This window comes from Astatotilapia calliptera, chromosome 4 (assembly GCF_900246225.1).
Source record: "Astatotilapia calliptera chromosome 4, fAstCal1.2, whole genome shotgun sequence".
NCBI lineage: Eukaryota > Metazoa > Chordata > Actinopteri > Cichliformes > Cichlidae > Astatotilapia > Astatotilapia calliptera.
This window is the reverse complement of record NC_039305.1, coordinates 1,629,134-1,642,500: the sequence shown is the minus strand read 5'-3', so window position 1 is coordinate 1,642,500 and position 13,367 is coordinate 1,629,134. Positions and strand designations below refer to the sequence as shown.

Here is a 13,367-nt window from a genome sequence, read left to right as displayed (position 1 = left end):
CTTCCACAGATTCAGTAACATTAGCAAGTGGTGGAGGCCAGCAGGTGGATGAAGGAAAAGGGAGGCAGAAGGAAAAGAGACCCGAGGCGGCCGCCGGTCCAAGTGTGAACTGAACTTCAGGTAAGAAGTTATGACCTGCAGTCTCTCTGGGTCAGATATGAACCAAGTTTAGGTGGAGTTTATTTTCGTTATTCTGACTTTTTCCGTACTGCTACTAGCTAGCATGACGGAGTTTCTATACAGCTGGGTGGTGCTATGAAGTTAATGAAGTTGAACTTTATTTTGTTCATAAGTTATTAGAGTTGCCAACCGTCCCGTCTGGTATTCAGAGAAAATATTACGCGTTTCTTATTGAGGTGAAAAGGAACAGTTTGTCCCGTAATTCAGCTACAATGGAAAAGACACAAAGCTGGAGTTATTCTGTGTCTTTGCTGCACAGCTGCCTCTTCTTCTTTCATTCTCCCCCCTCCCTCTCCTGTTTCTACTTCAATCATGAAACTGATCAGTGATCAGCTGATCGTCTTTTCTCTCTTGTTTGTTTATCGCTCACTTTGCTCAGAAAGAGGAAACCAGCGGATGTCGCACTAAACAACAGCAGCACGTTTAAGCTTGATCAGCTGTTGTTAGAATTTATTTAATATTAATTTCTAGTATCAGCTGATGTTTGCTGGAGCCACAGCTGTAAAGCTGCTGGTCATGATGTCGGTTTGGTTATCTGGTGAGAGGGAAACATGAAGATGAAACCAGGAGATGTCCTTACTGAATCATCAGAGCTGTGATGGAGAAACAGGTTTACCTTTTAGGTGACATGGATGAGTTGAAGTTATGAACTGTTTCTGAGAGACAAATAACACCAGGATCCTTTTCTAAGTAGCTGACAGCTGGTGACTGTGCAGGGGCGGGTCTAGCAAAGTGTTGCCAGGGGGGCAGGTAGGGCATTAACAGGGAGAGGGGGGCACAAAGACATACTTTTCTTTCTTATTCTCATTTAAAATGTCTCACTTTTAAAAAATAATTATCTGAATCTTACAACAAACGATTGATAGATTGATGCATATATACCATCAGAACAGTGTACATCACTGTCACAACAGTGTTTATTTTCATTCAAAGGCTTTATGATTTTTCCTATAATGGTGGGCCGGTCTCTAGTCAAAATGCCCGGGACGATTTTTTTGTCCCAGTCCAGCCCTGTATGCAGCTCATCTGCAGTCTGCTGTTACCTACATCTTCCTATTCAGAAGGCAGAATTTCCGAGTTCTGAGTACAATCGAAGCACCACGACTGCAGTTTTTGTGTTGGATGTAAAAGGCGCAGATGACACTGTGACGTAGGCTAGAATCATGGCAGCAGTCAATGACGGTCCAGGCGTGGGATTTCTCTCGTGGAAATATGCACATTATCTTTTTCTTTCTGTTGGTAGGTGGCACAGTGTACTGTGGCAAGTAAGCAAGCTAGAAGACTGCAAAGTTATGGGAGCAACACATTAACAAGAGAATTCTGAGTAAAACCAAAGTTACTTTCCCTAGTAACTAGTTACTTTGAAAGTAACGAGTAACTTGAAGTAACTGAGTTACTTTTGAGAGAAGTAACTAGTAATGTAACTAAGTTACTATTTTAAAGTAACTTACCCAACACTGGTAAGGACGAGGTGTTGTGCTGCGGCTGATCGTGTTTTCTTATCTGTCTTCCTCAGCTCGACTGTAAAGGGATCAGCGAGCCATAAAACCATCGACCTCTCTGGGAACGCCATCCTACGCCTCTACTACACCTCCAAGGTCTGTGTGTCGTATGATAAACGTGTCCGTGTGAATTTTAAAGGAACAGTCAGTGAACGTTTGTGTGTGTGTGTGTGTGTCCTGCAGCCAGTCCTGTTTGTGATGTGCGCCGGGAACGAGCTCTTCTTCTGCTTGCTCTACCTTCTCTATCACATCGAGGAGCCGGCAGGTAAGAGCTTATTATCCTCGTCTTCCTCACTTTCACAGGTGAGACTGAGTTTGGACATCAGTGTTTACGGATCAAAGTTGTTTTAGTCGATTAAGATTCTTGTCGACTAAAATCTAATGTGGATTCAGTTAAAGTGTAAAGTTTGTTTTTGCTGGTCAGAGTTTCGGTTTATTTTCTTTGACATCGAGTGTGAACGTGTTCGTACGTCTGCTCGTCTCTTCCTCGCGAGTGTCCTTGTTTTGTTGTGTGTTCAGCAGAGATCGTGGGAGCTAGCTTCTGATTGGCTCACGTCCAAACTCATCCCACCTTTCTGCACACCTTTATTAGTTCTGATTGGATCTCATCTTTCCAGAACATTTTCATCTTATTTTTTATTTGTTGATGAAAGTGTTGATAAATGTCATGGTGGTTGTTCTCCGCGAGTGTTAGTCGAGTTCTCGTTTTTGGTTAATTAAAGCTGTGAGTCATGCTGAGCTTCTTTAGCAGAGTCCTGCTGTTAAAATCCAGAGCTGGGAATGTTAACGTGTTCAGGTGCTGAACAGGAAACTCATCGTTCCTCTGAGTCTGATGTTAAACTTGAGTCGCTGCATTTCTCCACAGGCTGGCTCTACTGGCTGCAGGGGCTCTGCGGGATCATCTGCCTGCTCAAGTCCGGCATCAGCGTCCTGCACCTCATCACCGCCTCCAAGAACATGGCCGCCATTGATGCCGCCGAGCGGGAGAAGGCCTTGAAGATGAAGTAAGAGGTCACGGGGAGGCGGCGAGAGCTGCAACAGCATCAGCAGATCCGTCGCGCTTTCACTTATTCTTGTTTTCTTAAAGGGAAAGTTTGTCAGACCGACACGGATTCTGACCAAATATGGAGAAAAATATTCCGAATCCACGGCGCAGCCTTTAAATCACAACATAAGCTCATAATGCAAACTTAAAGGACGACACGCACGGTTACATGTATGATAAACGGACAGGTCCCCGGTTACCGCTCTCCTGTTTTATTACGCTAACGTGAGAGGCGTGTCCGTCGGTGATGACAGCGAGAGCTAACGCAGGTGTTCTTTATTTTTCCGTTAAAGCTGAAACGAGCCGACGATTCGTATCAGATTTATCGAGTACACCTAATCAAATGTTGCTCATTCTCACTGCCACACTTTCTCAGTTTTACATCATAGCAATAATTAAAAAAACATCTGAACGCTTTAAAAAAACAACAACAAATTTTTAAATTAAATATTTAAGTTTGAACAGACAAATACGGAGGACCAAAAGTCAAAAAGGAATTTAAAAATCACTAAAAGAATAAGAAGTAATGTTAATAATGACTGTAGGCAGGAAAAATAATGTTGCTGCTATCTGCTAATGTGTTTATACATCCATCAATATTTAAATCTAGAAAGAAAAGTAAATACAGAAATAAGAGGAGTGACTAAAGTCCGGCCAAAATAAATGAGGCGCGATCTGAAAGGACAAATATGTAAATAAAGAAGCAAATAAATAATTATTACAAAAGTAAACAAAAACTCAACCTTTTTTTTGGGAGGGGAGGGCATTCTTAGTCCTCCGTATCTGAATATCAATGTTCCAAATTGTTGTTGTTGTTGTTGTTATTATCATCATTATTATTATTATTATTATTATTATTATTATTATTATTATTATTATTTTCCCATTTTACTGACCAAACTATTAACAACATGAAAAAATGAAAATACAGATCAAATACAGATTATTGTAATTACTATTATTGCTGTTATTTTTAGTATTATTATTATTGTTGTAATTATGCGTCATTTCCAGGTGTGTAGCAGCAGGATTGTGAGGACAGACTTCTGCCTGTTGTTAGGTCGAGGTCGTCGGCTCAGTGATTGTGATTAATTGACAGATGATTGATGGGAGGCTCAGTCTGAAGCTGAGAGGAGGCGGGCCGTTCGGTCTGACTGGACGCACCTGTGCAGGTGTGCGTGTAGATGATGTCATGACTCAGTGGTGTCTGTCAGAAGGCCTGAGGCGCTTTCCTGGACACCGACTTTTTTATTCGGAGGAAAAACTCCAGGTGTGTTTAAATGAATGAGGAGCAGCTGACGATGTGTAGCGCCCGTTAACCGTCCGAAGTCGCCTCCACCGTGACCGTCAGGCTGGTTACCGACACGTTAATGGTAAAATCTAAATTCTAATGCTTATTCCACTCTCTGAAAATCCACTTTTTATTCCTTATTTAGATGTTTTTTATTTGTGAAGACGAAACCGTCCCTGAAATGATGACACGACCAAAAGCTTAAATATTCCTCTCACCTTTCGTTCTGTTCCTGCGCCTCACTTCCTGTTCCTGCTGATGCTTGGCTGATTAGACGGAGGCTGAGCAGTAGCTGGGCTCGTTTTATTTTAGTGCTAGGAGAGGAAGCGTCTCCTCTGTCAGAAACTGTACGTTTACCTCACCTGAGGAGCACCAAGTGTTACCTGTGTGTGTCGCTTTGACGGAGCCAATCAGAGAGCGTGCTGAAATCCGCATACTGTATTTGCTAGAATGTATTAATATGAAATATATATATCGACCTGAAAGCAAAGTTTGATGTTCTATTTAAAAGGAAATAATGTTGTAATTTAAATATTTGATGCTGGTTTTGTTTGCTTGGTTTGAATTTACTGTAAAAAATAAAAAAAAAAGTTGCAAAAGAAAAACGTTGTGTTCAATAAAAAAATTCAGATTTGTATTTAAACTTTTCTCCTTCGAGTCAGTTTGGACTCCACGAGCTGTCGGTTTGATTGGTTCTGCTTTTCAGCGTTGAAGACGAGTACAGAGCTCTGCACTTTGACCTTCAGTTATTTCTTCCTGTTCCATATCACATCAGATCTTTATTTTTTGGTAAATTCTTGTTCTACTGAAGCCAAAGAGTTTAACACAACCTGAACGACTTAAACGGGGAACAGCTCAAGAATCTAAAAGTGTGAAATAAAGGAGCCGAGCATGAAATGAGCAGACTGGGTTTATTTTAACATGAATTCATGCTGTCATAATACTGCATGTTCATACTGACGCTGTGGGGACGTGATCGCGAGAACATCTGCACGTCAGCTCTGAATGACAGCGCTGATGCACAGTTATGGATGCCTGAACACATCTGGATTCATGGTGAGACACAAACACAGACCCGGTGTGGGCCGAAGAGAGCTGAGGGAAGTAACCAGCCTGCAGCTTGATCATATAACCACTGTAATTTATATAAAACCAGTTTCTTAAAAGTCCTGAACAGAAGCTGAACGTTGACTTAAGCTGTGATTCGTCCACAGATCATCGTTTTTCTTTTATATTCCAGAAACGGTCAAAATGTGGGAGTGTCCCTGCAGGTGGACGGGTAATAAAACTGCTGAGCAGCCACTTAAAGAGGGGCACCTGGTCACTCCACCTGGACCTGCAGGGCCACGGGACAGCTGGGCTTCTCTTTAAAACGTCTGCAGAAGTGCAGCTGCCTGCGATTGTTTTTCTGTATTTCAGCCTGGAGACCCGAGGGCCCGCCTTCACCTTCCATTCAGTCTGACATTAAAAATAAAACAGCTGTTTTCATCTGAATATTAGTGCTGACAGGTTCCTCACTTTGAGAGAAAATCACATCAACGTTATTTATTACAACAGCGGGAAATTCCTGTTACACCAGCCAACGACAAAATGAACAAATAAAAGTTCAGTCAGCACAAGTATAACTAAATAAAATGGAAGTGACAATTTTATAAACAAGGTAAAAAAAAAATTTTAAAAAGTAAATAAAATACCTCAATGAATGAAGTAAATCAAAATAAAAGAATAAAATTAGTTTAATAAGTGTGAAGAAAGCAGGAAATGGCATTTAGCGTTACAGGAGCTGAGGATAACTGCACTACAATGGCTGAACAAAAAAATAATAAAATCCAGCTGTGCTCATTTAAGGTCGAGCGGATTCGTGGGGATGTCCTTCGTGTCGTGGCTGTGTTACTGTCAGCACTCAATCGTGCAGTAAGTCCGCCGGAGACGGGAATTTAGAGTCGTTTGAATGGAGTCTGGCGGGCCGCGCGGTGTGGCCCGTTCACGGACGGACGTCATGTGTTTTGAGGTTACATCCAGCTGTTGCACTTGCGCGCATCGTTACCTTTAAGATGCTCGGGGATAAAGGCTCATTTTAGCCGAACCCGACACCATTTTACCGGAGAGTTTGGCGCGAACGCGGCTCGGATCACCGCCTGCCACCTCTTCCCCGCAGCGCAGCGCCAGTTTTCGGGTTCCTTTAAGCGAAGTGGCGGAGTTAACGGCCGAGCTGATCCCATAAATGTCGGATTTGATTATCTGTCGGCCTACCGAGAAGTGGCGGGGGCGAGACGGGGTCCGCGAGGAGGGTGCACACGCCAAATACTTTCCCTTTAAAGCAGAGAGGGACAGAGGGGGTGAAGAAGAGATAAAAAAAGAAAAGGAAGAAAGAGCGAAGGGAGGGAGGGCGAGAGGGAGCGCGAGGGAGCGGGTTTGAAAAAAACAGAAAGATGTCATCCTGTCGATTCAGACACCGAGGCGGAGCCACGGACCGCGGCCGACCGGGAGCGCTCTAGCCGGGGGACGAGCCCTACGCAACTCCGAGGCTCGGAAGCCGACGCTGCGGCCTTGTCGGAGCTATAAACGAGTCCCGAACAGCCGCTGCTATGATTAGCACGTCTCGACTGCTCGGCTTCGCCATTAAAATACTTTGCATGCAGATTTTTATTCCAGTCGACATAAGCAAATTAAATTAAACCGCACCATTAAAGCAAGTACGCATGAGACCAACCATTCTGTCGCATTTACAGAAGCATCTGCTCAGTGACTGTTTAGCTGCCATATTAACTCCTGCCTCTCGGAGGCTTCTTCTCTAAGAAGTGTCAGGGCTTTGGGACTCATTTCCCCTGTCGGTGGAGGGGAGCTGCCATACAGGCCTCGCGTTTTGTTTTCACAGCAGCTCCCGGAGCTTTTCTACCTCCCCCTCCTCCACCTCCTCCTCCTCCTCTTCGGTCCCCAGCTGGGTCTCCTTCAGGATGGACACCTCCTGGAGTAATTTCCTCTTTCAGGTGAGTGCTAAATTCCCGTGGCTGCTGCGTGGTTTGGGCTTTTTGAGGGCGGGTGGGGGCCGTTGGGCTTTGCTGCAGGTGGGGAGGTCACGGAGGGGTCAGGGGGGAGTTGTTGGTGTGGATCCCCTTGTCTCCACTTTGATCCTGCTGACCTCTCACCCGGGGCACTGCCTCCTTATTTAACCTGTCAGTCCCCTGAAAGTGAGAGAAGGATTTGTGTTTGTCCTCACTGATTCTTATATATCACTCTTCTGCTGTCCTGGAGCACTCAGAGCGCTTTACCCATTCACACAAGCGCCTACTGACAGTCACACACATCCATACACCGGAGAGCAACTTGGGGTGCAGACTAGGAGGACCAGCCACCAACCTTCCTGCTCTACCTCCTGAGCTACAGCCACTCTGCATGAACCCTTTAGGGGGCAAATAAATACTTTAGAAACACCCCTTTAGAAACACTCCTCGACCCGCTTTAGTTTGTAATCGAACTTCATGTTGAACAACAGTGTAAGTAAAAGTGTTTTACTTTTGGCCAAAGTATCGAAGCACATGACAGACTATCAGCTTCTTCTCATGCTTCCATAAGACCCATGAAGCATAAACTGGTTCTGCAGCTCTGCTGTGGCAGGTTTGTGTGAAGTAAAAACAAATTAGGCCAAGCGAAATATTTTTTGCACTTTGATTGTGACCTATAACCTCTGAAGGCTGGTTTCTAATTAGCCAGGCAGTGCTAAAACAAAAAGACGAGAAGAAAGCCGTTCTGAGAGGCCGGATGTTCCCACGTCTGAGCTCTGAGCTGTTTCTCTTACGGAGAGAAACTTTTCAGCGCACTGTTAAAAAATGTGGGCAAATGTGTCGTTGTGGTCTGATGAGGCCAAGGTTGAACTTTTTGGCCGTATTTGTGAAAGCTGCAGAAACAGAAACAACACCGTGCATCACTGAACGAATGCACGGCCATGGCAAAGCACGGTGGTGGCACCATCGTGCTACCGGGCGTCTGCTAGAAAGCTGAAGATGAAATCTGTGGGGTGACCTGAAGAGGGCGCTGCACAGGGCTGACCGATACTGAGCTCTTTTTGTAAGCAAAAGAAATTTGGGCTGTCAGACTCCTGCATGACGTCAGGTTATTGTAACCCATCACAGAACCTCGGGGATCTTATCGTCATCCTTCAAAGCTTAGACGGGTCACAGAGCTTTGCATTGCTCCAGACGGAGCTGGTGTTTCCAGATGTGCCGTGGTTTACTGAGAGCCGAGCGCTCTCCTGCACTCTGCACGTCTCACCGATGAAGTCCTCCACAGAGCTGTCAGCCTGGAGATCATTCAGAAAATGTTATGTTGTTTCGGGCCAGGACCTTCTCCCTCTGCATTCAGCTCGCCCTCTTACGCCTGATGTTACACCTGTCGTCATTGTCATCAAAACTTTAATCATTAATGTCCTTTTTGATGCATTTAATGACACATTCAGTCATTTATAGATGTTGGTTTACTTTGTAGACACTTTTGGTCCTCCATAGGGCCACGCCCTCACCTGCCCTGTGTACACTGTTACAGTAAATAAGCTTCCATTGAGCCTGGATGTTCCAGGTGTAAATGGCTGTGTGTTGATTCAGATGTTTCTCACTGACCTCCGGCAGACGCCTCCGACTCAGAGTCAGCCCGAGACGCCGCTACAGTCGGAGCTGCTGCCGGAGCTGACCGGCTCGGCTCAGAGTCCTCCGGGCGAGCACATCGTGACACCGCCGTCCACCGTCGACACGGCCGCCCTGAGCGAGGAGCCGCTGCCAGGTGAGGATGGGGCGGGGTTTAAACCTCGTCACTGACGTGTTTTGAAGTTGTTCAAACAGGCCGATATTGACGTTTTTAAAGGTTATCTTCTGAACTCTGGGCTTTTATTGCAGCGTCAGCAGTTTGGTTATCAGTGGGAGATTTTATTTTTCTGCACGCTTATCACAGAGTCAGAGTTCACGAGCAGAAAACAGGCTTCATGTTTGTGGTTTATGTCCTCTGATTTACTTCAGAGTATCAGTGACTTTAGCAGCACGCTGGGCTCTTCTGTGTAGACAGTTTTTACTGGATGTACAGGAGACGTTTGAGCTGTGAGGGGAAACCAGACACCCAAAAGTTTCACTAATCAGCCTGTTTACAGAAACATAAGAAAGAACATTTTTGAGGTTAGAGCTGCAAAATAAATACATTCATTAAAACTCGCATGTTTTTCATTTTCATATTTATCAGGTTTGACGTGTTTTCTCTTCCAGAAACAGGAACAGTTTTCTTTTTATTGTGGTAACAGAAAAATGATTATAATAATTATTATTGTTATGACTGAAGATTACAGCTGCAAATGTTACGTGCAGTACAAAGTTGTTAAATTGTTAAATATACAGTATATTTAACAATATTAAAAAAGTGACACATTTGGTCACATTATTCAAGCCCAAAAATGTTGAATGATTTTACTCAGATCTGCAGAATTCATCAAAATTATTTAAATTTCTCCAGAAAAGTCCTCCATACACTCTGCACAACATTGTGTTTTTTAGCAGTTGATTGGTTTGATTTGTTGCTAAGCAGCAGGGTTTGGCACAATATTTCACATAATGGTTAAAAATGGTGCCAGTTATTTGTGTTGACACTTTTTGTCCCCCATACATGAGTACGGCTCAGTTTTCCGTAGATTGTAAATCAACAAAGAAATAAACACTTGAGGAATTTATCTTTTTTTTGTCTGTGTTTGTTGTGTTAGAGCTCAGTTTGTCCTCTAACAGTTTACAAACCAGTGTTACAGGATTAGTTTGAAGTCAGTAAATTACCGACGTTTCTTCAGACAAATGTTAAACTCAGAGTGCACTGACTGTGACTAAAATGTGACTTTAATGTCCGCCAGTCAAACCGCTCACCAAGCCGAGCCGGCCCGCCCACATCTGCGCCACCTGCAACAAGGAGTTCAAGAACAGCTACAACCTGCGGCGGCACCAGTCGGTGCACACGGGCATCAAGATGAAGGATCGGGCGGCCCGGGAGAAGGAGGACGGAGCGAAGGCCGGCCGGGTGGAGAAGCAGACGGTCCCGCTCTCCCTCCTCCACCTCGCCCTGCCCCCGCAGCAGCCTCCTCCCCCTCCCGCGGCTCCCGGCCAAGAGACCCTCCCCCAGCCCGGCCAGCACGTCAACCAGGAGGGCCAGCCGGTGTCTGTGTCCATCGCCCCGGCAACAGTAACCATGGCTGCGCCGCCTCAGCCCATCCAGGCAGCCGTTGTTGTCGTTGGGTCCATGGAGCAGGTGGGTTCACCGGGAAGAGAGCCAGAGAGTAAGGCCAAGATTAAAGGACCATTCAGGGCCTTTTGATGCCAGCGGCAGCTGCAGGAAGTGTCCAGAAACATGGCCGCTGACATTCACGGTTATAAACACACAATTTGAATTAAATCTTTGTGGATCAAAACATCAGAAAACCTCAGACGAGCATCATAATCAGCTAGTGTTGATGCCGGGAGCAGAGAGAGGCCCTCTGACAGCAGGAAAAGACTTCAGAGTGTATTTACGACTGAACTTCTCTGCCTCTTCCCGCAGAATCCCAATCCTAATCCCATTCCCAGCACCAATCAGGTGAGGAAGAACCACGCCTGCGAGGCCTGTGGAAAGGCCTTCAGGGACGTCTACCACCTCAACCGCCACCGGCTGTCCCACTCGGACGAGAAGCCGTACTCCTGCCCCATCTGCCAGCAGCGCTTCAAGAGGAAAGACAGGATGAGCTACCATGTGCGCTCGCACCAGGGCGGCGTGGAGAAGCCGTACATCTGCCCGCACTGCGCCAAGGCCTTTTCTCGGTACGAGCGCCATCCGCTCCTCGGGCAGCGTTAACTCCTCACAGAGAGCTCGTTTATGTAACCGCTCACATTTAGCAGTTGCAACACCATGAAAGATGTAGATGTGACTGTTTTGTGGTTATTTAGGACTCTATGTCCTGATGAGCTTCTGATCTTAGCCTCTGATTTCAAGTCTCATTGAACACAAACTGATGAGAACAGGAAAACAAAGACGAGTTGTTTGAGTCCCCCCGTTTCAGTCCTAACATCCGAAAGAGAAAATGGGAACAGCTCGACTTGATTTGCTCACAGCTGCCTCGTCCCTCTTCTATATACAGTTTATGCTGCTTCACGACTTTAGTGCCTGAACCTGTGAAGTCATCAGGAAGCTGTTCACTCAGCTCGTCCAAGTGAACTGAAGCAGTGTCCCCACACACCACAGCTCATAAGTTAGAACCATTTCATAACCAGACTTTATACAGCCAGACTTCCTGTAGCAAACACACACTGTAAATAAAAGATGGCTGCAACCACCATGATGTCATCCGTCAGTTTCTTTACTCTGGATTTTAGCTTTATAGTTGCCGTCATGTTGGTTGTTTGTAGCCAGCACACAGACACCCGCCGATTAGTAACATCCAATCGTAATCCCAGAATCTCACCTAAGCTGGAGCTCAGAGAGCGGCCATATGATTGGTCAGATGATGTCATTAAAAAAGCTCCATTGGCACAAACACGGTCCAGTTCAGGTGAAGCCTAGCACACAGTTAGCAGCTACAGCCGCCTGTCAGTCAAAGAGGCCCCGCCCCTAATAATGCTTTAAACCTTAATACAATTTAAACAGTTAGTAAAAAACATGAATCTCATTCTTGTTTGCATTTTCAGACCGGACCACCTCAACAGTCACGTGCGACAGGTGCACTCCACAGAGAGGCCGTTCAAGTGCACGGTAACACCTGTTTCCTGTTTGTAAACCAGCACCGCCAGTCCTGCATTCAGAAAACCACAACATCAAAATTTCAATAAAAAGCATCAAATTTTACATTTAGAACATTTCGTCCTCTTAAGTGTTTTGATAAGCAACTACGTCTTATTTTGAAAATTTCACTCGTTTCATCCACGCCTTCCTGTTTTCTGCAGACGTGCACGTCAGCGTTTGCCACACGGGATCGCCTCCGTGCTCACCTGATTCGCCACGAGGAGAAGGTGCCGTGTCACATCTGCGGGAAGCTGCTGTCGGCCGCTTACATCACCGACCACATGCGGGTCCACAACCAATCACAGCACCACGCCTGCCACCTCTGCAACCGCAGTAAGACACGGCTGCGTCACGAGAAAGCACCACCGACAGTCCGCCATCACCCCGCCTTCACGTGTCTGTGTGCTCTTGTCCCGCAGGCTTCACCACCCTCACCTACCTGCGCGTCCACGCCCAGAAGCACCACGGCCAGGAGTGGAAGGAGAGCGGCGGGGCGCGGGGGGCTTTCGGCGGGACCGGGGCCGGCGGCGTGCTGCTCTGCCAGCTGTGCGGGGTACAGTGCAAGACGGCCACGCAGCTCCAGGGTCACATGGGCACCCACGCCAACCAGGGCGACCCCACCCCCGACCAGACGAGCACGGGGCCCGTGGGCACCACCAGCGTGGCGGTCACGGTGTCCAGTGCTAGCACAGTGGGACTGCTGGTCACTGACTGCTCCGGTATCGCCCCGCAGCCCCACAGCTAGCACGCTGGGGGGCGAGTGGGGGCAGGGGAGAGCTGGGGTGGGACTGCAGGGAAGGGGATCAGGGGCGGAGGTGGGGTGGAGTCGAGGGGGGAGTCGCAGGAGTCGAGGCAAAAGGAAGCAAGGACACGTAGGAGGAGCCACCGGAGCAGGTGTGTGGATCCATTCTGCTCATTAATGGCCATGTTTGTAGTCCTGGACTCTGCTGCACCTTTTTTTATGAAATGAGGTGAGCTTTGATTTTTCTGTCTCAGGTTGTTTCCTGCCACATCTGGATGGAGAGTGCCACGACTTCTCCGTGGCTCTGTGAGGACGGCGACCTCGGTTTGTTCCCGCGACGCCCACCTCTGTCAGCTGACCGGCCTCCAGCACTGGGAGGCGCTCTCTGCGTTCACACTACCGACTCTGGAGTCCTGCACAACAGAGGACCCATCAGTTATTAACTAATGTGTGTTTTTATTCTCCTGGCTTGGCGCTTAGCTGTTATCATCACTTCATTGTTTTCATTTTCAGCCGCTCTTGATTTTTGTAAAGCCGCCGTCGCCATTTTTACACCATTTCTGATCCATGATATCCGTGTTTAACACCAGGAAACTGGCCCAGAGACCTCAGTAACACCATTTATCTCATTTTCTCTTCTAATTTATTGCCAAGCGGTGTCCGGTTTGCCTTTGAGTGGGGAGCGGGTGTTTCTGACGGCCCACGCTGTACATACACACTTTTATAAAGCAGATAACGGCAGACCAATAGTTGTTTGTGGATATTCCCCCTGAACACTGAATGTGCATAACTTCTCTGCTTCGTATGATCTTCGTTCTTACTCTGGATGCTGAT

The 13,367-nt window shown here is 46.6% G+C and overlaps 2 protein-coding genes across 2 annotated transcripts in view; both read left to right on the top strand.

Annotated features, from left to right (window-relative positions):
* cdipt (CDP-diacylglycerol--inositol 3-phosphatidyltransferase (phosphatidylinositol synthase)) overlaps positions 1-5,632 on the top strand; it is a 7,841-nt gene extending 2,209 nt beyond the window's left edge. Inside the window, exons 4-7 of the mRNA XM_026163907.1 lie at positions 1,697-1,778; positions 1,866-1,947; positions 2,548-2,686; positions 5,259-5,632. Of these exons, the coding sequence (XP_026019692.1) occupies positions 1,697-1,778; positions 1,866-1,947; positions 2,548-2,686; positions 5,259-5,301 (346 nt within the window). The 3' untranslated portion in view covers positions 5,302-5,632. The remainder of the gene's footprint in view (positions 1-1,696; positions 1,779-1,865; positions 1,948-2,547; positions 2,687-5,258) is intronic.
* Positions 5,633-5,745: 113 nt separating this feature from the next.
* On the top strand, positions 5,746-12,594 carry maza (MYC-associated zinc finger protein a (purine-binding transcription factor)). The gene is made up of 7 exons (XM_026163906.1): positions 5,746-7,008; positions 8,644-8,794; positions 9,897-10,288; positions 10,577-10,833; positions 11,698-11,761; positions 11,953-12,124; positions 12,211-12,594. Exons 1-7 carry the CDS (start codon positions 6,976-6,978, stop codon positions 12,534-12,536), a joined length of 1,395 nt encoding a protein of 464 aa, XP_026019691.1. The 5' UTR covers positions 5,746-6,975; the 3' UTR covers positions 12,537-12,594.
* Positions 12,595-13,367: the final 773 nt, after the last annotated feature.

Excerpts from the sequence above, each read along its gene's own strand:
- maza (XM_026163906.1), top strand. The coding sequence starts at position 6,976 with ATGGACACCTCCTGGAGTAATTTCCTCTTTCAG. Across the intron at positions 7,009-8,643 it reads GGAGTAATTTCCTCTTTCAG|ACGCCTCCGACTCAGAGTCA; the intron begins GTGAGTGCTAAA and ends GACCTCCGGCAG. Across the intron at positions 12,125-12,210 it reads CTGCCACCTCTGCAACCGCA|GCTTCACCACCCTCACCTAC; the intron begins GTAAGACACGGC and ends CTTGTCCCGCAG.